This window comes from Mesoplodon bidens (assembly GCF_964165515.1).
Source record: "Mesoplodon bidens genome assembly, chromosome: 1".
Lineage (NCBI taxonomy): Eukaryota > Metazoa > Chordata > Mammalia > Artiodactyla > Ziphiidae > Mesoplodon > Mesoplodon bidens.
The window spans coordinates 59,073,192-59,099,397 of NC_138176.1; the positions used below are offsets into that span (position 1 = coordinate 59,073,192).

Here is a 26,206-nt window from a genome sequence, read left to right on the forward strand (position 1 = left end):
GTCTTCAGTCACAAAATTAAACAGTAGAAGATTCTCCCTGAGGAAAAGTCCATGTGGTTCTCCACCATCTGGTGGCAGACCAGTATTAGCATACCTAGAGTTATTTGACTTGACATGTGTTTAGAACCACGATTAAGAATTTTTAAAATAATTATGGAGACAAAGAAGTTTGCTGGTACTTTAGTTTTTCTCATTATTTTCAAGTTGATATACTTTCCCTTTCCTGATGCCTGCCTTTTTCTCAACTCACATTTCAATGTGACGGTCTTTGAACGAACTTAGTGATATCAACCTACTTAATGGTAGTATTGTTACTTGGCATCTGGTAGTGGAAGTCATCATTAGTTCTGCTACCATTTTCCACTGCTATAAACAGTCACAATCTCCAAGTGCCTCTATCCTGCCCTAAGTGTGTCCCCCTAAGTTTCTAAGGAACATGCTAAACTGCAGACACTGGGCAATGGTTTCTCACAAACAGTCCTTTCTCTGGCATTGAGAGACCATTCACTTTTAAAGGTTCCCAAAGCCCACACAGATTTGGCCCTAACAGACTCAGAAAGAGAGGAGTAATTACTGCAAACCTGTCTCCTAAACCCCAACCTCCAATCTTCATGAAGTTGGCTCTTAGCTTGCACACAAACCCTGTATCCTTCCATGTGTACAAGTCTCTGTGATTTGGCGGGTGATTACCTAAAATGCCACAGTTTGCCTTGCTCGCTTTGATTATGCTCTGCGCCTCTCCAGTTTCCATGCTGGCATTCTATTAATAATTTGAGAAATAGCCCCTCTTAACACCAAGTCAGAGTTAAATAAAGTGTTTAAAGCCTAGTAGACTCAACAAAACATAAAATGGGCTCTCCATACTTATCTGTGTGGAAAATGGGTAGAAGAGTATTTACATTTGCAGACCCCTAGTATCTGAACATCTGGCATAGGCGTTGGTGGAGGGTGGCAGTACTTAGAGGCAAAACAGTGCACTTTCCTTTGCAGATATGGTGAACTTAATTCCACGTTTTCTCCCTTACAGGATGAAAACATCATGCGCTCCATGCAGCTCTTTGAAAATGTGATCTAACTTGTCGAATACGTCCTCAATCAGACAAATGTGAACGATTCTATCACACAAAGTTGGAGCTACCACTTTTAGCATAGATTGCTCAGCTTTACACTGAGGCATATTATGCAAACAAGCTTTGTTTAAATATAAAGCAATCCCCAAAAGATTTGAGTTTTCCATTTATAAATCTGCATCCTTCTCATAATGCCACTGAGTTCATGGGATGTTCTAAGTCAGTTCATACCCTGTGAATATTCAAAAGTAATAGGATCTGGCATATAGTTTCATTGATTCTTTAGCCATGGGATTATTGAGGCTTTCATAGTATCGGTGATTTTAAAATATCTGTGTTTTTTGCTATTCATTTGTATGTATTCAGCCCCAGGATTTTAAATGGTTTTCTGAAATACTGGCATCTGCACTTAATTTCCAGATATTAGTTTTCATGTTTGTATGCTGTAATTCCATTTATACTTTAAGTAAACAAAACAAGATTACTACAATTGGAAAAAAAAACAAACACATAGTCCCAGTTTCTCTGGATTTGATTCCTTCTGTTAAAGAGATTCATTTACCTGGCATTTTTTTATAACATGAAACAAGACAGTTTATCACCAGATGTCAGCTTATGCCTAATAAAGCTTATTTAATAAGCATTTCTTAATTTTTCATAATACATATTACAGCCAAGGCCTACATGATGTATGTAATTTTGGATTTGTTCAGTCCTACAGGTTGACTATTATGTCACTAAGTGGAAGTCCAAGAAGGTGTGAAACAAAGCGAGGATGTCCACAGGCTTAGCAAAGGGTCAGGACATCTGTCATCCAGTACATGTCAATGCTTAGCAACAAGTAATCCTTAACTGCATTCAAGGCCTATTCCATCCTCTTTCCCGACTCCCTCATGGCACCTTTACATTACGTGCCATTTAGGGACAAAGAAACCTTTGCTACCTTAATGCCTACCAGGAACAAACAGCAAGCAGAATTCACTTTGAAAGCACCAGTCATTCCATTATATCGAGAACTATAATATCAAAATTTAATAGTAAAGGAATATAAGTGCTAAGCAACTCATCTGGATCGTATTATGATTTAGCTCATCATAAAACTCCAATAATTCAGATTTTTAACGATCTTAAGCCAAAATTGTAAAGTTGCCACAATATTACTAAAAATACACACACCTTTCCTGTTTTGCAGAAATATCACAAAGACCAAGAGGCTACAGTAGGAGGAAATTTGCAACAATAAATCAGGTATCTATTCTGGTGTAGAGATAGGATGTTGAAAGCTGCCCTGCTATCACCAGTGTAGAAATTAAGAGTAGTACAATACATGTACACTGAACTTGGCCATCACGTGTTTGTGTAAATTCAATGTGCACATTTTGTATTTCAAAAAGAAAAAAATAAAAGTAAATAAAATGTTTATAACTCTACTGTCTATGTTACAGGTCTTTATTTCAATAAATTTTATAATTACTAGATTAAAAACGTTACATTTTTCTGATGGCATTTTTCTAAACTGTAGAGATCTCGGTCTTTGGGTGGAGCTAAGTGCAAGGAAAGAGGAGTCAGGGCAAGGCCAGTGGGCAGGCAGGCCTGTGAGCGGATGCGACCTGAGGATGTGACTAGAGTAGACACCTGAGGACAGAGTGTGCCAGACGGGGGACCAGGAATGATAGGAGCTCTGAGGGAGGAGGAGCATTTCTGCTGTTAACACTCTTCAGAAATTCCTTGTATTTTAAGTTACATCCGTGAGATTGAATCTGAAGTGAGAATTACAAAGAGATCACTCTTGGTACCTGAGAGTGGAGCAAAGAAAGGATGTTCTCCAAGGCTTCTGGGACAGAATGTTGCTGCCCCTAATCTCCAGCCCTTCAGAAGTCTGTCAGCCTTGGATTTGGTGTGGCCAGTCGGGTCCCTAACGCTCTTCCTGCCCAGATGTTTCTCTCCCTCTACTCCTTTCTCTGTAGAATGATCCAGAATCAGCTTCTATTACATTAACATTCAGAGCTACACCTGTAAATTATGTTTTAAAAGCTTTTTCAACTGAATCAATTGTTAGACATAAGCAAGAACAACAAAATCACTGAATACATGTAAGACTTTTAAGATTTTAATTTCTGAGTATCTTCATGTACTGAATATCAGTATTTTCAGACTATGAAATACAAAAATAACATTTACTTAAATACAATTAATACCTAAAGTTTAGGTAGTTTTAATGATTTGTAATAAACAACCATACTTATAAGAGAACTTACACATTAAAATTTTTTTTCTTAAACTAGAATACTCGAAATTATTTCCAAGCATTCTACATTATAAAATACATATTTACAAACAATAATTAACAGTGAATTCACAAATGTTTGTCCGCTATTTGAAATTTTCATAGACTTGATAAATATAAAACCCAGGAAATGGCAAAATGTCTAAAAATAAGTGCACAGCTACACACGAACTGTATAAATGTTATATATAAAAAGCACTAGAAAAATATATACAAACACATCCACTGTAAACCAAATAACTGTTGCTCACACAAACCATAAAAAAATATGAAAAAGTAAACCCCACAAGATTGTACTATTATAGAACTTTCTTTTAATAGTTTTCCATCATTAACCATTCTTTTTTTTAATGAATAACTTGTACTATGATTCAGTGGAATTGTGTATTCTCATCTAAAGCCAGCAATAACGAAGGGTGGTTGTGATTTACCAAAGAATAAAATGAAGTGAATCTGAAAAGGTTCCGTGCATACCCATGGTCAGCATTTAACACCTGTCACCAGGGCTACTTTCTTCAGCAGTATATGGAGCAATAGGTTGGAATTTTAGATTTGATGATGGTAAGGCTTCCCTGTCAACAGAAAAAAAATTAGCCTCATTAGTATCATGCAGGGTTCCCCTAAGAGATACTACATTTGCAGGAGCATGCCTAAAAAAGTATTCAAAACTCCAAACATACAAAATGGGATAGGAGCAGAATGATGGAAAAAGAACTTTTTTTCTGAGTTAAATAAAATATACGTTGTCTCTTTTTGTGGTTTAAAAATATTTAACTGGAAAAGTAGTTAGGAACCAGACTACCAGTACTTGAATCCAGCTTCTGCCAGTCTCTTCACTGTCAAATCTGGGGCTAATTACTTCTCTGCACCTCAGTTTCTAGCCCTTTACGGGGGGATAACAACAAAAATCCACCTCTGAGGGATGTAGTGAAGATTAAATGAGTTTAATGTCTAAAATATACTCAATAGAGTACCTCTCATGTAATAAGTTCTTACTTGCTCGATAAAGATCAGGATGTATATATATGTATGTATCTTTTTCAAGACTAATGTGTATATCGTTTAAAAAGAAAATTAAATCAGGCTGAGAATGAACCAATTTCAGTTTAAGGCAGATAGCAAACTGACTAGTTCTAAGAATATGACACGGGCTGTCTGTAATTGATATTTTAGTTTCTCTAGAAGTTGAGTCTTTTCATCATTGTGATACACGTGAGCACTAAGAAATGAGAAACTATAATATTGAGAAGAATCTCTCATAAAGACTCATCTCCAGGGCTTCCCTGGTGGCACAGTGGTTGGGAGTCCGCCTGCCGATGCAGGGGACACGGGTTTGTGCCCCGGTCTGGGAGGATCCCACATGCCGCGGACCGGCTGGCCCCATGGCTGCTGAGCCTGCGCGTCTGGAGCCTGTGCTCCGCAATGGGAGAGGCCACAACAGTGAGAGGCCCGCGTACTGCAAAAAAAAAAAAAAAAAAAGACTCATCTCCAATATTTAAAGAAAGAGAAAGATGTGAACATTTAAGTTTTTAGAAAGGAAAGAACATCATTAATTTCATGATGGATTATAAAGTACCTAAAGCAAGCACAATAATAATTAAGCCAAGGGGAAGTCTTTGATATGTGATTGAAACTTCCTGTTGCAATTACATTAATTATTACTAAAATATTATGTAGGACATTAGAAGGGGGAACAAGAAGAGCAAAAGTATGAGGGAATAAACAATACTTAATAGTCCTTATAACTTCAAAATCTTTTAAAATTCTGTATTAGCATGATTAAAAACTAATGAGATCGAGTGGCAATAAGAGAACTTCCTTGCCAGCTATCACTGGGACCCTTGGATTGGTCACCTGCATCCTCAGTATTCCCCCTCCAAATCCTAGTGTGCTATTTCTAACCTGTATTTACTCAAAAACTATCCCCTCCTCCACACACACCCCCAAGAAATCTAACCTGCTGGGCCCAGCCCTTTCTAATCGCCCATGTCCCATACCAGCACAGGATGTGTGAAAACCATCTGGGGAGAGTTTCAGATTGAAAAGCCTTGCCATGTTATTTAGCATGTGTTTATTTGCATTTCACAGAGAGGAGAGGGCAAATTATTTTGCATTCCAATTCTCAGAACAACACAGTTGTAAGCAAGAAGAATCTCCTTTCTGCTGGGAAGGGACACTGGATTGACTGTGGGATGATTCTGTGCATCTCAACAAGGTGTCAGAAGGCTAACCCTCCGCCTAGACCCACACACAACAAAGAAATTCATTATCTAGTAGCCCAGGGACTGACTTCCTCCTCATAAACTTTATTCTAGGCATTCATCATGAAAAGAATATAATCAGTTTTAAAAGTCACTGAAATTGGTCAAATAAAGTAATTTAGGCAATGCTTAAACTCAAACATCTGTCGTTTTAAGATTGTATCGATCACGCAAATTTTCTTTATAATCAAATACCTAGAGTGTAACTAAGTTCTACAATGTTAAGATAATCACATGCAACTCTATCATTAAGATCTGATTAAATGTAATCTCCAAAACATGGTGGGATTACTGCATTATGGAAATATTTCCAAGACTAGATTATTTGAACCCTTCTTTCAAGTGATGAAAATTCAATTAACCCAGTTATTTCACAACACACAGACAGTAATGGAATCCCCCACGGCTCTGCACCTTCTTGCATGTTAGACTAGTCGGCTGAGTCATTCCTCTGTGTGCACGTGAGCATGTCCGAGCGAGCACACATGCCTTCCAGAGAGAACAACGTAGCCAGCTGGGAACCTCATTTCAATCTTCGATTATGGGCAGATTGTAAATTTTTCAGACAGAGAAGATGGCAAATGAAAGGAAAAATAACACTTTTTCTTCAATGAGTTAAGTTAATCCTTTGGTTTTCTGAACTTCCCAAGGGTCAAAGCAAAAACATCCAAAATACAAAATACAACCAAAATTTTAAAAAAACGTACAGCTGTACAGAGTACAGTATGGTAAGCACGGTGCAGTGTACAGGCCCTACATTAACCTGGGTCTGAATCCTCATGCTTATAAACTGTGTGACCTACTGTATAGCACAGGGAACTATACTCAATATTTTGTAATAACCTATAAGGGAAAAGCATCTGGAAAAGAATATGTACACACACACACACACATATATATGTATAACTGAATCACTGTGCTGTACACCTGAAACTAACACAACATTGTAAATCAACTACACTTCAATTAAGAAGAACAAAACAAAACTGTGTGACCTCGGCAAGACAGAAACTCTGAGCTCTAAAATGAGAATAATAATATCAACACCATGTGGTTACTTGAGCCTGAAGTGAGATAATATATGTTATGCAGTCAATTTCATAGTACAATTGAAATTTTTAATATGTATGATTTATGGGGAATAATGTTTACTTACACTTCCACCATGCTGCTCCAGCTTCTGTAATGCAGTGGTGATTGGTTCTTTGAATTTCTTGTCCCTTAGTCTCCTGGAAAGCTTTTCAAATAAGATTAAGGGAATGAAATGATTTGAAAAAGTAACACTATTCACTGTAAACATAAGTAAAACTTCACTAATAGGCTAACTAGAAATAATACCACTGAGTCTTTACTGTATAGTAAGTACATAAACCCCACTTAATTTGTTTTAGATTTCAAGGCTTCTTTTAGGAAACATCTAATTAAAATTTACATATAATAGACACCACTGTATTTGTTTAAAAAAATTGATTTCTATTATTTGAAACAATACCAACCCTACAAAATCTACTACAGTACTAGCATACTGTAAGTTTTCCAGAGTAAGTTTTCTAAGAAATTGTATACATTCCCATTCTGTAATTTGCAAGAGCATCTGAAGGACCACTATGGCAAGCTAAGCTTCTAAAGCACACGTGTTTCCTACAGTTAAAAAAGGAAGAGACAACAAAGAACAGAGCATTTACATGAATAACTCAGTAACAGTGGCAGGCAAAAGAATCGGACTAAAAACCACAAGACCACCTATCACCCCCAGTTATGTCCTGAAGGGGCCTCCTTGGACAGGTGGAGCTCTGGCTAAGAAGGGAGAGAGCACAGGTGAGCGAGAACAAGAGCAAAGAGGGAAATAGCGCAATTCAGGCCCTCAAGCACAACTCATAACTGTGTTCTCCCACCAAGCGTCTGCAACACTCACCCAAAGACCTAAACATTTCAGCTACAGCAGGACTTGCTCACGGCTCCACCTTCTGGGGATGAAAATGGAGCCCAGGCAAGAATTCCTCATTGATCAAACACATAAAGCCCCTGTCCTAGAGTAGGTTTCTGGTTCTTCCTCTTCCCAGATCTGTGAGTAACCCCGGCATACTTCCCACCACTGAGCACTGAGTAACGGGTCCTTTCAGCAGGTCATCAAAGGTTAGGGAGGGTCAGAAGAGACTCCCAGAAAGATAAAAAATGTGAGAAAAGCAACTCTAACAGAGAGGACAGGCAGGGCTTATCAACATCCTAGGGATGAACAGAAAAGTCACCTCTTATAGAACTTAAGTTTGCTTTCTTTGAGACCATGTTCTCGGGCATGGGAGTGCAGGACAAACAATGAACCACCACCGTCAGAACCACCACAGATGGCCACTTACAAAATACAGATTCTCGGTCCCACCCCATAAATTGCTTTATGAGAATCGCAGGACAAAGGCCCAAGTTCTGCACTTTTAGCAAGATTCCCAGGTGATTTCTTCCTTCAAGTTTGAGGATCATTGTCCTAGGGTCAGTGGACAGTCTCTCAGAGTTGAAGCTCAGAAAGAATATGACTTATTTCACATATGAAGAAAATCAGTTGTATATAGGTTCAGTAACTGGTTTTGAAGTTCTTTTTCTACAAGACGAGTCCTTTCTTCAAATAAACATCTGATGTCGAAGTTTATGAGACATGAAAATGGAGCCTTTCTGGCTGAAGGGGGTGGTGGACGAGGGGAGGTGAGGGAAGGAGGGAGCATCTAGCGCCTCAGTGGTGCTCATGGTATGTAGCTAACAGACCAGGGACAAACCTCCACATATCCTATTTCCAAGGATCTCTCCTCTGTGGAATCCCACTGGGGTGTGAAGGTCAGTGTGGTAGCTAGGTCTCCCCAAAGCGTTGCCACCCCAGGAAGGGAAGAGGTCCCTTCAGTCAGTCCTTGTCTTAGGAAAAGCAGAGCTGTGGGGAGGAATGTGACTGACCAAAGATTAACGCTACTGTCCCTTAAAAAAAAAAGAAAATAGTTTAACTGTTGATCTGATCTTCTCCCACCACCACACTGGGCAGGAATGGGAGGCTGTTTAGGAAGCTCAACTTCCAGTTGGGGGAAGGATCCTTTTCTCTCCATGTCGCTTCCTCTTCACCTCATCCTAATTCTCTCAGAGGATGTCCTTGCTACTTATTTCTCCCCCAATCAAAAACCAACCTCCACAAGGACAGGGGGCATCTCTGGTTGCGTTCAGCATTATATTCCCTGTGCCTCACATGATACCTGACACAAAATGGGAGGGCAGAGAGCAGCAGATTTATGTTGAACTGCTGAAAGTTTGAAGGAAGCGATCAATCTACAATGAGTCACTCTACATATTACTGTGAAATTCCTGTAGTTAGTCAGCCACAACCCAACCTGCTGACCTGAGGGTGATAAGCAAGTATCTGCCAGGATTCTCCTCCTTCTGTCCTGAGACTCCCCGTATGTTAACATTTGAGAGTCTGGTCTCACTCTGTCTTCTCCCCACCAGACTCATGGTGAGACTTTATCTCCTACCATTTCTAACCACAGCACCCCTACTTTCACCACCACCATCCCTTCTGTCCATAGGCTTAGCCAGGTGGTTTCTGGGGTGTAATAAGTCTACCTGCAGAATAAGAAGTTAAAAATACACTTCTAGGATCTCTCAGGTGGATGGGTCCAAGAAAAAAGTGGAACTATGATCAACAGAGATGTCTCTGCTCTGAACTACAGAAGGATGCATGCAGAGAAATCCTAGCTACAGCTTATCCCAGCCAGGACTTTAATCTTTCTTTCAGTGTGTGCAGTAAAGGATTAACTCTGCATAAAGAAAGGTTTGGTCCTTGCCCCCCGCTCCTGGATGGAAACCTTGAAGCCCTTGGAAGGTCCTTCCAGATAAGAGTGTCTTTGTTTACCTGGGGCCTTGGGCCACACCAGATAGTCAATGCTAACAAAAGTGATTTAAGTGGGGGCCTCGGGCCACAAGGTAACAGCTCAACTTCTAGAGGCTGGAGACGAAGGTCAACCAGGCAGGCAGGCAGTGATGCCATGCGACAAACTTCTAATGAGAACCCTGGACACCCAGGCTCAGGTGAGCTTCCCGTGCTGGCAATACTCCATGCATCATGCCAGACGTCACTGCTGGAAAATGCAAGCACTGGCCACACAGCTCCACTGGGAGAGGACAACTGAAGCTCCACACCTGGTCTCTCTCAGCCCTGCTCCATGCACCTCCTCCCTTGGCTGACTTCAATCTGTATCCTTTCACTGTAATAAACTGCAACACTGAATAACAGCTTCTCTGAGTTCCATGAGTCCTTTCAGCAAATTATTCAACCTAAGGGTGGTCTTGGGGACCACTTGAACTGCAGAGTACCCCAATATAAGTTTGTGATATGGTTAAACTACTCCTAACAGGAAAATGTCTCATCCTGAATGCTAGAGACTCACTAAAAATCTTACAATGTGAAACAAAGAAAAAGAAAAAAGATGAAAAACATCACTTTGGCAATATCCAATTCCACAAGAATATGTATAAGCTCTGCTTATAATTCATAGCCAATCCACATAGGCATGAAGTCCTCACACTGTTCATTAATTTTTGTCCATTCAACTTCTGCTTACTTTGATTACAACTCTAAATTTGCTCATGTAGCTGCTTTCCAAGTCCACTAGTAAAAATATTTTATGAACAACTAGGTCTGACATCTATATTTTTTGGATAGGATGATGAGGTTTTCTTAATGTTTTGAATCATTTTAATGATTAATTTGAAGCCATTACATCAGGAAGAGATACATATACACGATCCCTCTCTAATCTTTTCAGTACTTACACTTGTAAGCAGATGTTTCAGATGGTCATTTAGAGAAGGGCCAACAACGACACTTAACTGTACCAGAGCATTCAATCCTCTTTCAAACACTTCATCATCCAAGTGGACCTGGGGAGGGTTGGGTGGTTAGGGGTGCACAGGCAGGGACAAAAAGAGGGGAGAAGGAAGGATGGGTAAGGAGAAAGGGCAAGCAGGTAGAGAAAAAGAGATTGAACATTCAGTCCTAGAAGATAATCAACCAAACCCAGAATCTAAAACATAACCTTTAGTACAGGACATCTAGAAGCAAAAACCAAATTTGGCTTGACTGAAACATTAATTAAAATATATTGTAGCCTACAGAAAGACTGATTTGAGGTTCATTATTTTCTCTAATTACTCAAGATGTCCCTTTTTACCTTTAGTACATCCTCCCAAGGTGTCTTCCAGGAAGTAATCATCTGGCCCTGAATAACATTGGCCTAATTCTGCACACACATCAAAATCACAGGTAAAGAACAAATTTGCATATAATTTGAAAGAAAAAAAGACATAAAATATTCTAAATGTATCACAGAGAGTCTAAAGGAATAAAGGACATACCAGAGCTGCCTTCAGCACAGGAATCAGTCTAGGAAGCAAAGGCACAGCTTTCTCAAGAGCACCTGTGACCAAAAGTAATTCTCTAAAACCCTCCTTTGACACAAAGGTGTACGGATGTTTAGTCTCTCTCAGACCCTGCCAAAACAAAGACAAAAACATGATTTACTACCCATTTAGTGATGCTAATACCAAAAAAACTAATCCTTACTTGTGTAAGTAAAAATCAAGTTTTATTATTATTGTTTTCCTATTTGTGAAATATAATTTCAGTAATTACAATTTCAATTAAACTAAGATATCATGGAACACAGGACATACATGAGGCAGGAGGGATCTCTAACCAAGAAAAGAAGGAAAGGAAAAGAAAAAGAATAAGAAAGAAATCAAAGGAACAGGAAAAATCGAAGGAGAAGCAAGGAAAAGTAAAAGAAATAAAGAAAAAGAAAACAAAGGAAAAAAGAAAACAGAGATAAAAGAGGAAGGAGGACAGGAGGGAGAGGAAAGAAATAAAAAGAAATAAAGAGAAGGATAAAAAACTCACTAGGATACTAAAAACATGTTGTATATACTCCCAAACACTGCCTGAAATCAGAGCAAATTAGTTTAAAATGTATGTTAATAAACTCCACTTTATGAATGCAAAATTACTGGACCCCTTATCTTAAAGGTGATTTTGCAACTTGTTTAATGACTTTCTAAAATATTATATTTCCTTCATATTTAAATACTAAGACAAATCTTATACTATGTTTAAAATGCATTGTAAGATATCAAATGTTATTTTTAACATCAGAATGTCAAACAAAAATATGAAAAAAAAAACAGTGTAAATCATTTCTTACTATGCCTTTCACCCCAAATGCATTAGGAACAATTAGACAGTAGTCTTTTGATTTAACTGATTATTTTGAGTCAGGATAAAATAGGTACCTTTTCTGAAAAGGTAAAACAAAGAAAGAAACCTAGAGGGGTGGGATAGGGAGGGTGGGAGGAATACGCAAGAGAGAGGAGATATGGGGATATATGTTTATGTATAGCTGATTTGCTTTGTTATACAGCAGAAACTAACACACCATTGTAAAGCAATTATACTCCAATAAAGATGTTAAAAAAAAAAAGAAAGAAAGCAATGGCAACATTCCCTCAGTTTGACTAATTATTATCTGGAATAACTATAACCAGCTGCAGGGTCATGCCTAAAAATACTAATTTTCAAACAATTTGTCCTTGAGACCAAACTATGTGCTTCCAAACAGTGATGAAACACTTCTTCTCCTAGATGCTGTCATGCTTTTGAAAACTATGATACCAAGCACACCAGCACCATTTTGGAACACAGGTTCTATGGTCTTAGGAGCACCCCTATCCTTTTCATTTTAGAGATGAGGAATCTCAGGTCAAGAGGTGAAATGGATTTAAATAGTGGTGGTTCTGTCACTATTTCCCCATTAATAAATGAGTGGAGTTTACCCAGTACAGAAATAAAAGCATTGGTGTTTGGAAAACGGGTATTTAAAAGACTGACTTTATGAGGTCTAAACTAAACTCAGAGTCCCTTTGGGGACTCCCAAGTTAAAGCACTCCCCATTCCTTGTGATTAGCTAGAGTATGTTTTAAAAGGTATCACTATAGTTTTGATTCTTCTAAAAAATTGTTTGCTACCATATATAAAAAGTTTAAAAAAGAACTAATGAAATATTAGAACATCTTTAGTTTTCAATACCAAGTTTAAGAGACTGATTAAAATTTAGTTTCAAAATAGGCTACCCATAAAAATACACTGCTTATTACACCAAAATACCTTCTACAAGCTGAGGTACAAATTAAGAAAAGCTGAGACTTAAGAAAATTTGGCAGTCTTCAGTAGTAACTGTTATGTCCATTTAAAAGAGTAAGTATACTTGGAAAACTAAAGGAGGAACTAGAAATTCTAAGGATTCACTATAATTAAGGAATCTCAATCAGCACAATTATCTACTTTTCTGTTTTGCCACCACCTGGCAAATTCACAGGAGATATCACTGACTCTCTTCAAGCTAATACTATGCCAACTGTTTTCCTGACACAAATGTTAAATAATATAATGGAATCTATCAGCAGTTTTTCTAAAATCCTCTACAAAAACCATCTCCATGATATTCTACTTAAAATGTACCAGTAGGCAAAAGCCCAGAGAATTCTCCCAAAGAACATTAGGTAGGTAATATCAGTTCCCTAAGAAACATATCATATTAAAGGTGCCTGCTTCTATAAAGAAAGACCAACCAGTAATTGTTATCTGATGCAATATAAGTCCAAATCAGTGATATTCTCCTGATTTGACTAATTGAATTTGATTCCAAGAACTTTTTTTTAAATTAAATATAAATATTTTATCCACTTATCTACAAATACCTGTGCAGATTTCATGTTTCATGTTTAATTTCATGTTTATAAAGCTGTTTAAACAGTTTAATAAACATATATCAATCATAATTAGTTCCTAAGGGAATGTGGTGCTTTAATACAGTTGTTTGGCTTTTATTTCAAAAGTATTTACTGATGAGTTACAAAATAACATTTAACACAATTTAAAAAATTTGTTTTCCATAAACATTTAGGAAAGATAGAGTATTTACCTCAGCTAAAGTAATAAGAAGAGGATCAAATGGAAGCTTTTCAGGAGGACACTCCCACTGTAACCTGTGTTTTACTGAACCATGGACCAATCTAAAATATAAAAGGCAGTGCATGTAACAAGGACAACATATATTAAGCAGTGATTATCTAACATATACATATTCTTTCTAGAACATAATCATATTAGAATTATTCTGTAACATGTAGGAATACTATGACCTTAAATGATGTTACAAAGGCATCTTATAAAGCAATAATTATATATTTATAATCCTACAAATTTCTACTCTTTTAGCAAAATTGTTTGGTGGCAAAACTAAACAACTCCACATTTGTTTAGCCTACAATTTTGGAATTCCAGCATGTTGCTATTTGTGTCTTAATGCAAATGTTACATTTGATATGTTTCAGTTATAATTATAGCCAAATAATACAGACAAAACTATAGCAAACCTACCACAAAACATGCAAACAAAATGTGATAATTAGAAACATTATTTTTCAGATGGAAATCATTTAACCCTAATATGAATAATCTAAAGGCAAGCCAGGTTTTATCCCTGTTAAAGAGAAGAAAACTGAGGCCAGGAAGGTGCAATGGCCCATGCAGGGTAACAAAGAGGTAGCCCCTTGAATTAAAGTCACTGTTGCTGCTGCTTTTTTTCTTTTTAACAGCCTTTATTGAGACATAACCAACCCGCAATAAAATGGACATTGTTATACAGTATAGAATTATACAGTATAGAATTTGATGTATGTAAAGTTTTGATGTATGAATACACCCATGGAACCATCATCACACCCATGATCATGAACTTATTCAACACATTCAACTGTTACTTCACATTCCTTTTGTAATGTTCTCAACTTGACACCTTCTTTTCATAAGAGCAAGAAGCCTCAGCAACACTGTTTTTACATTTTTAGTAATAATAAATTCTCGGAGTGGGGAGGGTGTATAAGACCCTTAAAATAGAGTTTCAATTCAGAATGCAAATACAAAATAATAACAACAATAAATTAAAGAATGCTTCCTGAGCTTATTTTTCACTCCTAGCCCTCCAAATCTGAAAATACCACTAAGAACTACATTTCTTTAACTTTAGAACAACAAAAACAATGTTCTGATTATTCTTTCCACAATGAAAACAAAATTTTCTATCATCTATAACAGGATAAAACTGGTTATACTTAGAAGAAATTAATGTTTCTCAGTAGTGAAATCTTAAAATGATATCACTCTATTAGTAACCTGCATTGTTTGCTTTAAAATAGTTTTGATCTCTATCCAAGAAGGCTACAAGAACTGCATCAAAAGTAAACAAAAACAGCTATATTACTCATTAAGAAATGTAATTTCAATAAATAAAATTGTAAATCTTTGATTTTTGAAGCATAATTAAAAAAAATAATGAAACAATTTCACTAAATTGTGAACTTCCAGTTCATGAACAAAAAAGGATTATTTATTTGAAATTTGCCCAAGCCTATGAATGCTTAAATTGTTTTAGAAACTGGTTCATTCAATTTCTTAAATTATTTGGTGGTTTACTGTAGATCTATCAGTAATTCTATTTTGGAATTAAAATGATTTCCTTCAACAATGTCCCAGGATCTATACCACTCCAATAGCCAAAGTATGAATAAGTCACCATTATTTCAACCTCCCTAGTAAATAAAACTTTCAAAACTTTAAACTGAAAACTGTATTGTTTACTCAATTATTTTGAATAATATGATCAATTATAACTTGTACTGATTTTACCTGCAAGGAACACCTCCCTTAGAGTAAATAGCTGCAAATGCAGAAGGGGCTCGTGACTGTTCACCAAACTGAAATAAAAAATGACAAGAATACAATAAATATTAACTATCACCTCCACTTTGTGATACTTAATCAACTTCAACCCTGTTGTGGTCAGAGGCAGATCAGATACACTGACTTTCAAGCCACCACGCTCATATCAAGTACAACATCATTCTACTCAGAAAAATGGCGAAGAAAAATGATCAATCCTCTCAATACTGAAACCACAATGACAAACGCATTTTGTATATTTCCTTTTACCCTTAACTTGTTTCAGAAGGCTTGAAGGTAGCTGAAACCATATATAAAATAAATATACTATAGATAAATATTTTTAAATATAAATACTATAAACAAATACAATAAAGATAATAACATCTTTCCACCCCTTCCACACACTGTGACCTTTCAAAGTGAGGACTAAATGGAGAAAAGGTGTACGGGGAAAGTATAATGTGTTTTCAACCTCCCACACATCTACTTCTGCTCCACTCAAATATGGACAGTCTTGGATGGTCAGAGAACCTGTAATTTCTCCAATCTGGTTTTGTGCTTCAATAGAAATCAAAGGCTTAGGATGAACAGGAGTGACAGAGTTGAAGACAGAGCAAGACTCTCACAAACACATGCCCGGATGTGTCTGCTTAGATATATAACTTCACAACTTCCAGTTTTTCTACATAATTATTTTATGACTAAATTAATTCTATATGCACTCTCAAAGACAATTTAAAAGATGATCAATCACAACAGTTAAACAATCGCAGCATACATAATTTCAATATAAGTGATCAGAGGCTTAAGAATTTAGGCACAGAAAGTAAATATTTTACCACATGGTACTTTGAACATAATCAAATGAAACACAGCTGTCTAAATTACAAAATATAAACTTACTAATCTATTTTAAAGATACAACTAGCTAAAAAAACTTTTTAAAGTCACATTCAGTAATTTTAAAATGTACGTAAAAGTCTAAGTTTAGAACGAACCCTTTTTCCTCTGGAAAAACACATATGTTTTAAGTAAAAATACATAAATGACATTTCATTAAAATATAATATTATAATAAAAGATTAATTTACAAAGCTCAATCTATGTTCTGTGTGACAATTCACAGCAATACTAACGTTTCATTTATCTAATTATACTTCCTGCTAAGAAAAATGTAAGTCTTAAAAACTGTATAGATCAGTGAATTCTCAAAAAGTGAATATACCTGTGTACCAACACTCAGGTGGAAAACATGAATGTTACCAGTGCCTCTTTCCAACCCCTTCCCACCTTTCCTCCCAAAGGTAACCACTATCCCGACTTCTAACTGATTTGCTTTGGATCAGGAGTTTTTACATATCTTAGACATGGTCTTTTCTAATATACCCTATTCTCAAGTCACATCGTTAAATTATTTCCTAAAGCTTTCCTTAATTTTTAATAAAATTTAGACTAGGGCCACTAAATATTACTAAAGTTTTTCTTTAAAGAAAGGAAGAAAATTGAAGTGTCGCCATAAACTCCCCCAACGAAATATGAGAAAAGGAAGAGCACAGAGAGATCAGGGCATTTTTCACGTGTTTGATTTCCTTGACACTGCAAATTACAGAAAGAAGTGAAGGAACATAGAAGCTTAAACTATTTTCCATTTTCCTTTTATAAAGTCAGAAAATCTCCTTCTGTCCTTGGATAGTTCATTGTATCCTTACTTAAGTATCTGCCATATTTTACCTGCCATCAAAGTCCATGTCTCAGCCACTCTCATCATCCCCTTTAAAGGCTGAAACCATTATCATCTTACCCTATGTAAGGCTGGGCCAGACACCATCTGGTGTTGGAGCACAAATGTGTTCACTTTTTGGATAAACTGATCTAGAAACCTACAATTACGCACTTTTATGTACATGAATCTTATGTTTGCTAAATGTGATTAAATTGCTGTGAGAAGGCAAAAGAAAACTAGGGCTGTAGTTAAGAATTCTAGTGGAGCTCATTTATAGATGACAGACAAATGGTCAGAGACTTTATGCAACTACAGAAGCATGTAATTCATCCTATGGCAATTGAATACAAGTTTACTCATTGATATTAGGAAGTAAAATAACCATAGTAAAGTAAAAAAAAAAAGAAAGCTGATATGCAAATTATATTATACTCTACAATACTCATCCATGAATGTGATAGGATATACCAAAGCTGGTTTCTACTTTACACCATCTCACTTCCACACTCATATCATTATCTCCATTCTTCATCATGATTACCATATGCTTTCCTTCACCACTAGCTTAAAACTAACAAACAAAAGAACTTGGGATTGCATTCAGAATGGCTCAATAAAATGTCTACTACTTTGGAAATCTACTGAGTCAGGAATCTCTTTGGTACCTACAGGGTTAATTGTTTTAGGGTTAAGTTTATCACTTGGTCGAGGATGAAGTTTTCTTGCAGATTCTGGAGAACTGGTTGACGAGGAGGATTTCCTTTGTTGAACTGTAGTCCTATGTTTTATTTGTGCACTTGATGATGTCCTTTGATCACAGTTATCTGGAAGAAACAGAATATCAACAAGGAAGAGGTGAAACCTCATCCTGCATCCGTCAGTATAACAGAATGTGTCATCAACAAAATTTACCTCTTCATTTAAAAGCAACATTCTGTACCTGTCTCTCTGTTTCTTAACTGTACACCTCTATGGCACTCGGATTTCTGCATTGCTTCTTTTACTCCTGCAGTTAAATGAAACTTGATTTCAACTTTTTTGGGGAGAAGGATTCATTAACAATATAAAGACCAAACAGAACAGAGTAGGAAATACAGTAAAAGAGCCACAAAAAAGGTATGGTATGGAACAAAATACCTGAAAGACCAATAAGAAAATATGAAATTATATCAACTTCAGTATCAATAACAGTAAACTAAAAACCATCTGTAAGAAAGTAAGATGTATAAAAATATGCATTTTTCCATTCAAACAGTCAAAATATACGTTTAGAAACTGAATTGTAATCCTCTGGCTATATTCAGAAAATGCAGACCAGATTTCTGGAAAAAGTGGTTGGCCTGTCCCATATTGTCTTCACCTTCTCTGGCCTCCATTATTTCCAAAGTTCCAAATGTTAACATATGCATAACAAGTCCTACTTTTCCAGTGACAAAATGAACTCTCCTACTAAATGTACCAAAAGTTCCCTAAACTGAACGTAACCAAAACTGAAGTTATCACACTGAAGTTATGAACCTCTTGTTAATTCAAGGTACAACCAGCTATCTGGGCCCTCAGGCTGAAAAACGTAGGATCATTGTCTCCTTTTCTTCCATTTCCTACACTCAACCCTACAGATGTGATCAGTGTGGTGTGACAAGGTAGGAGCTTTGGGCTCAGATCTGGGTCTGCATCTCATCTCTACCAATTATATGTTTAAGAATTTAAGCAGATTATTTAATCTCTCTGAGCCTTGACTTCTTGACCTATGAAAACGGGGGAAATAATACAAACCTATCAAGGCTGCTATTGAAGGTTAAATAAGATAATATATAAAGTTGCTTATCCAGTGAATGGTGGTTCACTTCTCCCTCTTTCACAATTCCCTCTTTTCTGCTAATGGGAGGGCTCTAATGCAGAGCCCTTGATTTCCTGCCTAATCAAATTATTTCAAGGAATCTTCCACCACAACACTCAGGCTCATACACTCAACTGCCTGCTGGTATTTCTAGGTCTAGCTCCAATCCCAAGTGCCATGCAGCCTTTCCTGATCTTCTGTTTCTCAAATGTCCACATCCATAGCACTCTGATTTATGCACTGCTTCCTTCTGATTTCTATTTGATTACTCCATTCCCCCATTTATATGACACTCCAATTATTCTTCCATTAGAGCACTTCCCACTTTAAGTCTTTAATATAATTATTTTTCTAAAAGATCTGTAAGATCTTCTCTTAAGGCAACACAGGTGAAGTCTTCTTCCACTTCCAAATGACAGCTTTTCAAATATTTGAAGACATGGGTCATAACTCCTTAGTTTTCTCTTCTTCAGGATAAATGCTGATGCCTTCTTAAATGAGTACTAACATGAGATTATTTTAATTTACTTGACAAATTAGAAATCTTCACAAGGACAAAGCTCCATGTAATAACATTCAGCCCCCAAATATTTCAAATACCATGTGACCAAAGTACCTTGTAAAGATAAACTAAATGTAAGATTATTTCTGTACACAGAATAATTTTAAATTTCAACATTCTTGATTTAATACACTGATCTAATTTTCTCAGCCTACTACCAGCAGATGAGTTACTTCCCAATATTACACTTCACATTCATCCCCAAGGCATTTTCTAGAAATATGGTAATTAGCTCATTAAATTTGTCAGATAATATTCTAAGATAAGCTAAGGCAGGCTTTAATTACATCAACCTAATACTGCACTTCAGTGATTATTCAACAAGTATTTACTGTTGCACCTGGTCTCTGTTTTGAGAACTCCTGATGGGGAACAATACGATCTAAGTTTCTGTTTAATAAAAAAAAAATCTGTGTCAAGGAAACTTGAGTTTCCTCAACTCTATAACTGGGGATAATTACAGTAACTAGCTACTCTAAAAGTAGAGGAAGACTTTAGAAAAGTGGTTGGCACATAGTAAGTACTATATGAGTTCAGCTATTGTCATTTTCTTTGTAATGGTACAAAATGTTTTTAGTATTAGTATTACTAATAATAGTGGGGGTCAGTGTAATTAAATTATGTTTTCTCCTTTTTGAAAAATTTGGTTTAATACTTGTGCTATCAATTTGAAGACCTGATTTAAGTTCAGTTTTTTTTTTTCTGGTTGTAAATTGTAATAGCTGTCATATCTGAAAAAGATGCATCACAAAGATACCTACTTACAAACAGAAAAATAGCATTGTTCACTGCGTCAACTCATGATGCACATTTTTCAACATTACCTTCCAATTCTGCAAAAGTTGTTGTTAGAATGACTCAATTTCTATCTCCTTTTATGTCAAATAGCTGTTTCTGTAAGGCACTAACACGAAAGAGCTACATTATATTTTGAATAAGTTCAAAAAGCCACTGAAACTCTTCACTTGAAAAACATGTTAGAAAATTGAGCTTCCAAAGGTTTTAAGTATACAGGACAGTTTTTATGTGTAATACAATTATGTAATTTTCAGCAACAATATCAAAACATACACACACACAATGATGCAAACATTTCTCTGTCCACTTCCAAAACACCCTGTTAGTTTCTTTCCAAAACAATTAGTTTTTCAGTTACCGTTAAAAGTATCACCTTTTACTTTACAGACAAATGAAGTGTACTCAATTTTTAAAAATAATATCCACCTCGCAGCATACCACTGACAGCAAACCCAGAGCATAAGTTGTTTGTAAAGGGAAAAAAGCTTAATTCATTTTACACTAAATTCTTTTGAGTGCTTTTTGGTTAAATAACATGTGGAGGGTGATGTAAAGGGTTAATGGTGGGAGGAAGTGAAAAAGTAAGAACTATTTTGTGTTCTAAATATTGCAACAGACACCCCTCAGTCTTTTACAAAACAATATATAAATCCTAAATAGACACTAAAATCCATAAACCCACTTAACCCCAACACCTAAACTATGTCACAGTATCAGAGAGCAAACAAACCAAGGAGGGCCCCCACTGTGGACCCCTCATTTTTACCTTAGGTTTCCTTAGATGCTGCAGGTCATCTACAAGGGATTATAGGCATCTGGGTCAATGCCAGGGAAGCGTACTCTTTTTTCATTGTTTTGGACAGCTCATATATCCTATTTCTTTTCCCACATGCATTTTCTTCCCGCACTTGGCTTTGAGACCACTGAACTAAACTATCTGGCAAATTCTCAGAGGCAGAGGCCACTTTTTTTTTTTTTTTTTCCTACTCTCTAATCTGGTGTTTGGAAGTTCCAAAAGTGTAATAGGAGCCCCACAAAAGAAGATGAGCTCCATCTCTAAAACTCCTTCAAATTCCAAAGAACAGCGACACAGCCCAATATTCACCTAACCCAATCCTTTTCACCATAAAGTACTGTAAATCCAAAGAGCCAGTATTAAGGGTCTTAATATCTTCTTTCCATTTTCCTAGCCTCTCTGCCTCCAACACCACACATTTCCAAATACCTAAGACCAGTTCAGAGCCGGGATGTTGTCAAAGTTAGAAAATGAGGAGGACATGGAGAGAAAAAAATGGAAAGAAAATTGTTTTTTTGTTGTTTTTTTAAGAAGGTCGGAGAGAGTGGGGGAAAGGCGGCCAGTTCCAAATAAGGCCGACAAGGCAACTCTCGGTCAAAGCCCGACCAGGAAGAGCGAGCTCTTGGCGCTCAGCATCTCCAGGCTCCTTAGCAACGTGGTCCGGCGGCCATAGCAACAGGCCAGAGAGGAAGTCTCCTGCTCCGAGAGAATGCGGGCGGCACCACGGATTCCCGCACCTGCGCGGCTCAAGGCTCCAAAGACCCGTTCCTACCGCGCCTCTCTCCCGCCACGATCTGCACACCAGCCGCCACCCCACGTGGGGCTTTTGCCCAGCGCCCGCTGAGCCAACAGCTACAGGTCCCACCACAGGCCGCCGTGGGCCCGGGAAATGAGGTTTCGCACCATTCCCGGATCTCGCGGCGCCGTGCAGTGACATCAGACGCACGCTGCGTCCGCTAAGCCAATAGCAGGGAGGTCGCAGAGGCTCGCCAGGCGGGAAAGGGTTGCCCTGGCAACGAGGCGACGGGTGTTGAAAGGGAAGCTCGTGATCTAGGAGCTCTGTCTCCGAGGACAAAGGGGCTCCTGGTGGAGGGTATTTTAGGAACGATAGAGCCAAGGAGCAGAGGAGAGCACAGGTTCCTTGTACCTGCGCCGCACCCTCTCCGCAGTCCGTGTATTTAACTCGTACGTTTCTCTCGCACTCTTAACTCGATGTTCTCCAAGTATCTTGCCCTAAACCCTCTGAGAGCTGAGGACCACTGTGAACTCCCTCCCCAAACTCTTCTGCGGAAGAGCCATCTGCCTGCCCATCTGTGGAATTTCCTTCCTGTCTGTTGCAGTCAACTACATAATACATCCATATATTTCTTTAAAGTGTGTTTTTGTACTCCAGATTATTTTAATAAAACGGATACTGCAGGAAAATGCGTGTACCCTGGCGATTGCAACCAAAAGCAGTTTGGGTTGTTGTAGTAAAAAACCCAAGCCCTTTCATACCTGTCCACTGTGTTCCTTGCTAGTGTCCTCTTCTGTTGTCAAGCCATGGTCTTACCTTTTCGCTCAGGTAATAGCTAACTAGACAGTTGGCATTGTCTGAACACTGCAGGCAGTGTAATCTTTCCCTGCCCTTGTAGCGCCATTCTTTGTACCTGAATTGCTGCCTCAGAAGCATTTCACTAGGCTGTGAGTTTCTTCAGGACAAGGACTGTACCTTTTTCCATTTTGTTCCTCCAGCTTCTAGCACAACAGAGTGGGGACTCAGGAAATACTCTTTAAATGAATGCAATGAACAAATGAATTCTACGTGTATCTAATTAATGTTCTGTGAACCTTGCATACAAGTCTATCTTAACTTCTAAATTTCATTATATTGTATTTACCTATCTTCTCCACTAGACTGAAACTGTCTCCATTACTTTTCTATCCCCAATATCTAGCCCAATGCATGTTTAAGTAATTTTTTAAGAAAAAAAAGAAAAAAATCCTATTTCTTAGCTATTATGACCTTATAATCTCTCTTCTCCAGCTTCTCCAAGACTTATTGTATCACCTTCTCCCCTTCTTCACTCCTAGCCTCTACAGTGGCAGACTTGGCAGCACCTAGCTCATAACCTTTTAGCCCCTCTGCCTGGAGAGTAAGAATAATCCGTGTTCAATACTGCAGAGGAGTAAAGAGCACGTGTTCTGAAGTTAGCCTGTGTAGGTTGGAAACCCAGCTCCTTTGCTTCTCAGCTGTGAGGTCTTCTGCAAGTCATTTAACCCCTCTTAGCCTTAATTTCCTCATCATAACAGGGTTCTTGTAAGACTTTCTACTTCATTTTAGAAAAATTAAAAAACAAACAACAACAACAACAACAGAAAAAACAGGTCCACTGGCTTTGTGACTTAGTCTGGATATTATGCAGTAAATGGTGGATACTTTCTTGGACATAATAGTTTGAGAAGGCTGTGAGACATCCAGGTGTAGTTGCCCAGAAGGCAGATATGCCCATCTAGAGTGGAGGGGCAAGAGCTGGGTGAGCTGTGGATTTTAAAGTCATCAACACATATGTTACCGACCAGGGTTCTTGGCCTCCTTAATCAATAGAAATTGATAAGAGGCCAGACAAGAAATTCACGCAAGTCTTTGTTGGGGTTCCAGCTGCAGCAGGAGGGAGCGAGAACAAGTAACCGTTTCCCTTGCTCACTCCCTGAGGGGAATGAACTTGTTCCTTACACAGGGTGAGGGTAAGGGGTGGGTCCGTTAGGAGCAGGGGTGGTTTAGGTGGCCTGCCCATCGCCCCTGGTTGGTGATGTGTGGGTTTTTGGTCTTTTTGTATCTTGTTGGCCATAATTTGCCCCAACTGTGCACACGTGCAGTTATTTTTAGTCCCTTACAGTTTCTTTGTATTTTGTTGCTGGAGGAGACGTTTGTCCAGGTGCAAGCACTGCAGCAAAGGGTCCCAGGTGCCAGGTCCCAGCCTGTCTCATATACACAGTAAGTGAGGCTATAGGAGTAGATGAGGTGCTCCAGGGATAGCGTGCAGTGTGTGAGAAACAGACAGCTGGTAGTGAACTTCTGTCTCCTAATTCTGTTCTGGTTCCAAGGTTTAATTTTTCAAGGTTCTTTTTTTGGAGAGAGAGAGGGAGAAGGGGAGGAAGGCTGACCTGTGTGTTCAGCAATATGGCAAATAATATAAAAAGACAGAATGTGCCATATATATCTCCCCTGTGTCCCTACAGATTTACTCTATACCCTTCTCCACCCTGCTGTATACTCTGGAAAGCTGATCTGTGTGGCCTGGCATCAGCAAAGCCCCCATGCCCTGTGGGTTGCATTTGGGACCGTACGGAGGGTGGGGAGGGCAAGTAATGATTGGGGATGATCAGTTGGTCTGTAATTTGTACAAAAAGGAACAGAGTTTCTTTAAAGTAATTAAGACAAGCCAATAATACCTCTGATATTTTCTTTAAAATGCTTGGTGACTAAATACATGTAGTTAAGAAAAATTCACAAGCAAAATATGAATCAAAAGACACTGTCTCTTTGCACTCATATCTGGACCTTGACTCTGAATTATGACTTATTCTTCCAAATCTGCCAAATAATGACTGATCATTGAAATTGGTTTTGGAAAGTTCAAAGCCAAAAATTTGACTTTTGTCAGTTTCTTTTTATGATGACATCCCCCTTCCTGAGGCAATAAGCATGAAATACTATAGCTGAAGATATTATTTTTGCAGGAACATTTTTTATTATATTCATTTATAACCCATTTTGGGATCTTTTATAGGATATTTTTTTTTTTTTTTTTTTTTTTTTTTTGCGGTATGCAGGCCTCTCACTGTTGTGGCCTCTCCCGTTAAGGAGCACAGGCTCCGGACGGGCAGGCTCAGCAGCCATGGCTCATGGGCCCAGCCGCTCCGCGGCATGTGGGATCTTCCCGGACCGGGGCACGAACCCGTGTCCCCTGCATCGGCAGGCGGACTCTCAACCACTGCGCCACCAGGGAAGCCCTTATAGGATATTTTTTGTTCCGAGGTACAAGTCAGAATAATATACCATGTAAAGAGTTTTTCATCCCACTTAGTTCAAATATAGCCTATTAAATTGAAGGCTAGAGATAGACAGGAAAGGAATGGGTTTCTCATATGTCTATTAGAAAGTAGAAAATTAACCACAATTAAATCAGTTCATTAAGTCCTAGGTAATTAATTCTTGTTCTGCTGATCTTGGGTTAATGATTCTTCTTTCATAAAATCATTTGCAACAGGGCTAAAAGAAATGGAAAGCCTTGACTTTAGCTTTCTCTACCCTCTGAGAGGTGTCCATGGTGATGATGTCAGGTTATAATGGAAAACCCGTTCATACCACTTCATTCTCTATAACATCAATGGTTAAGACTATCTGGTACTGTCTTTTGCTGAGGCAATTGTTATGTTTGTTTGTTTTGGACTTTTGACTTAATTTCTGATCCGTGGCTTGTGGAGGTATCTTTATGTTCTTGCTACTCATGGTGTGGCTCTCAGATCATCATCATCATCATCATCATCATCATCTAGACACTTGTTAGAAATAAAGAATCTCAGGCCCCACCCCAGGTCTACTAAATCAGACTTTGCATTTCACCAAGATTCCCCAGATGAGGAAATGTACTTTACAGCTTAAAAAGCACTGATTTAGGCACGGGTGAGGGAGAAGCAGAAACTGCCTCTTGATGATTAAAAGTGTTTCCTCTTAAAGTATTATAAAACCCACAACACTGGAGTGAAGGAGAATGGAAATCTTCACTGAGGTACAATGCATAATAATTTTATAGTGATTTAGTCAAATATTACACTGAGGATAAGAACATATTATGAACATTCAGGCTGTTATGGGTTGAATTTTATCCCGTCAAAATTTATATGTTGAAATACTAACCCCCAGTACCTCAGAATGTGATCATATGTGGAAATAGGGTTGTTGAAGATGTAATTATTTAAGAGGAGGTCAGACTGGAGTAAGGTGGGCCCCTAATCCAATATGTCTGGTGTCCTTATAAAAAGAGGAAATTTGGACACAGATATACACACAAGGAG

General features: G+C 37.9%; 2 protein-coding genes across 8 annotated transcripts in view; one reads left to right on the forward strand and one right to left on the reverse strand.

Annotated features, from left to right (window-relative positions):
* Positions 1 to 1,111, forward strand: part of KCNIP4 (potassium voltage-gated channel interacting protein 4) — a gene marked incomplete at its 5' end in the record, with an annotated part of 1,198,624 nt that extends 1,197,513 nt beyond the window's left edge. For all 4 annotated transcript variants that reach the window (XM_081253795.1, XM_081253794.1, XM_081253796.1 and 1 more), the window contains one exon: positions 1,028 to 1,111. In XM_081253795.1, coding sequence (XP_081109921.1) covers positions 1,028 to 1,075 — 48 coding nt within the window. In that variant the 3' untranslated portion in view covers positions 1,076 to 1,111. The remainder of the gene's footprint in view (positions 1 to 1,027) is intronic.
* Positions 1 to 22,050, reverse strand: part of PACRGL (parkin coregulated like) — a 33,665-nt gene extending 11,615 nt beyond the window's left edge. For 2 of the 4 annotated variants that reach the window (XM_081253832.1, XM_081253833.1), the window contains exons 1-10: positions 21,883 to 22,050; positions 18,090 to 18,155; positions 17,819 to 17,973; positions 15,391 to 15,458; positions 13,625 to 13,715; positions 11,007 to 11,141; positions 10,425 to 10,532; positions 6,775 to 6,855; positions 3,832 to 3,929; positions 2,867 to 3,031 (exon numbers count right to left, since the gene is read on the reverse strand). In XM_081253832.1, the coding sequence (XP_081109958.1) occupies positions 3,873 to 3,929; positions 6,775 to 6,855; positions 10,425 to 10,532; positions 11,007 to 11,141; positions 13,625 to 13,715; positions 15,391 to 15,458; positions 17,819 to 17,973; positions 18,090 to 18,141 (747 nt within the window). In that variant the 5' untranslated portion in view covers positions 18,142 to 18,155; positions 21,883 to 22,050 and the 3' untranslated portion in view covers positions 2,867 to 3,031; positions 3,832 to 3,872. Of the gene's footprint in view, positions 1 to 2,866; positions 3,032 to 3,426; positions 3,930 to 6,774; positions 6,856 to 10,424; positions 10,533 to 11,006; positions 11,142 to 13,624; positions 13,716 to 15,390; positions 15,459 to 17,818; positions 17,974 to 18,089; positions 18,156 to 21,882 lie in introns of those variants that run through there. The other 2 variants (XM_081253835.1, XM_081253834.1) reach the window with 2 other exon arrangements.
* Positions 22,051 to 26,206: the final 4,156 nt, after the last annotated feature.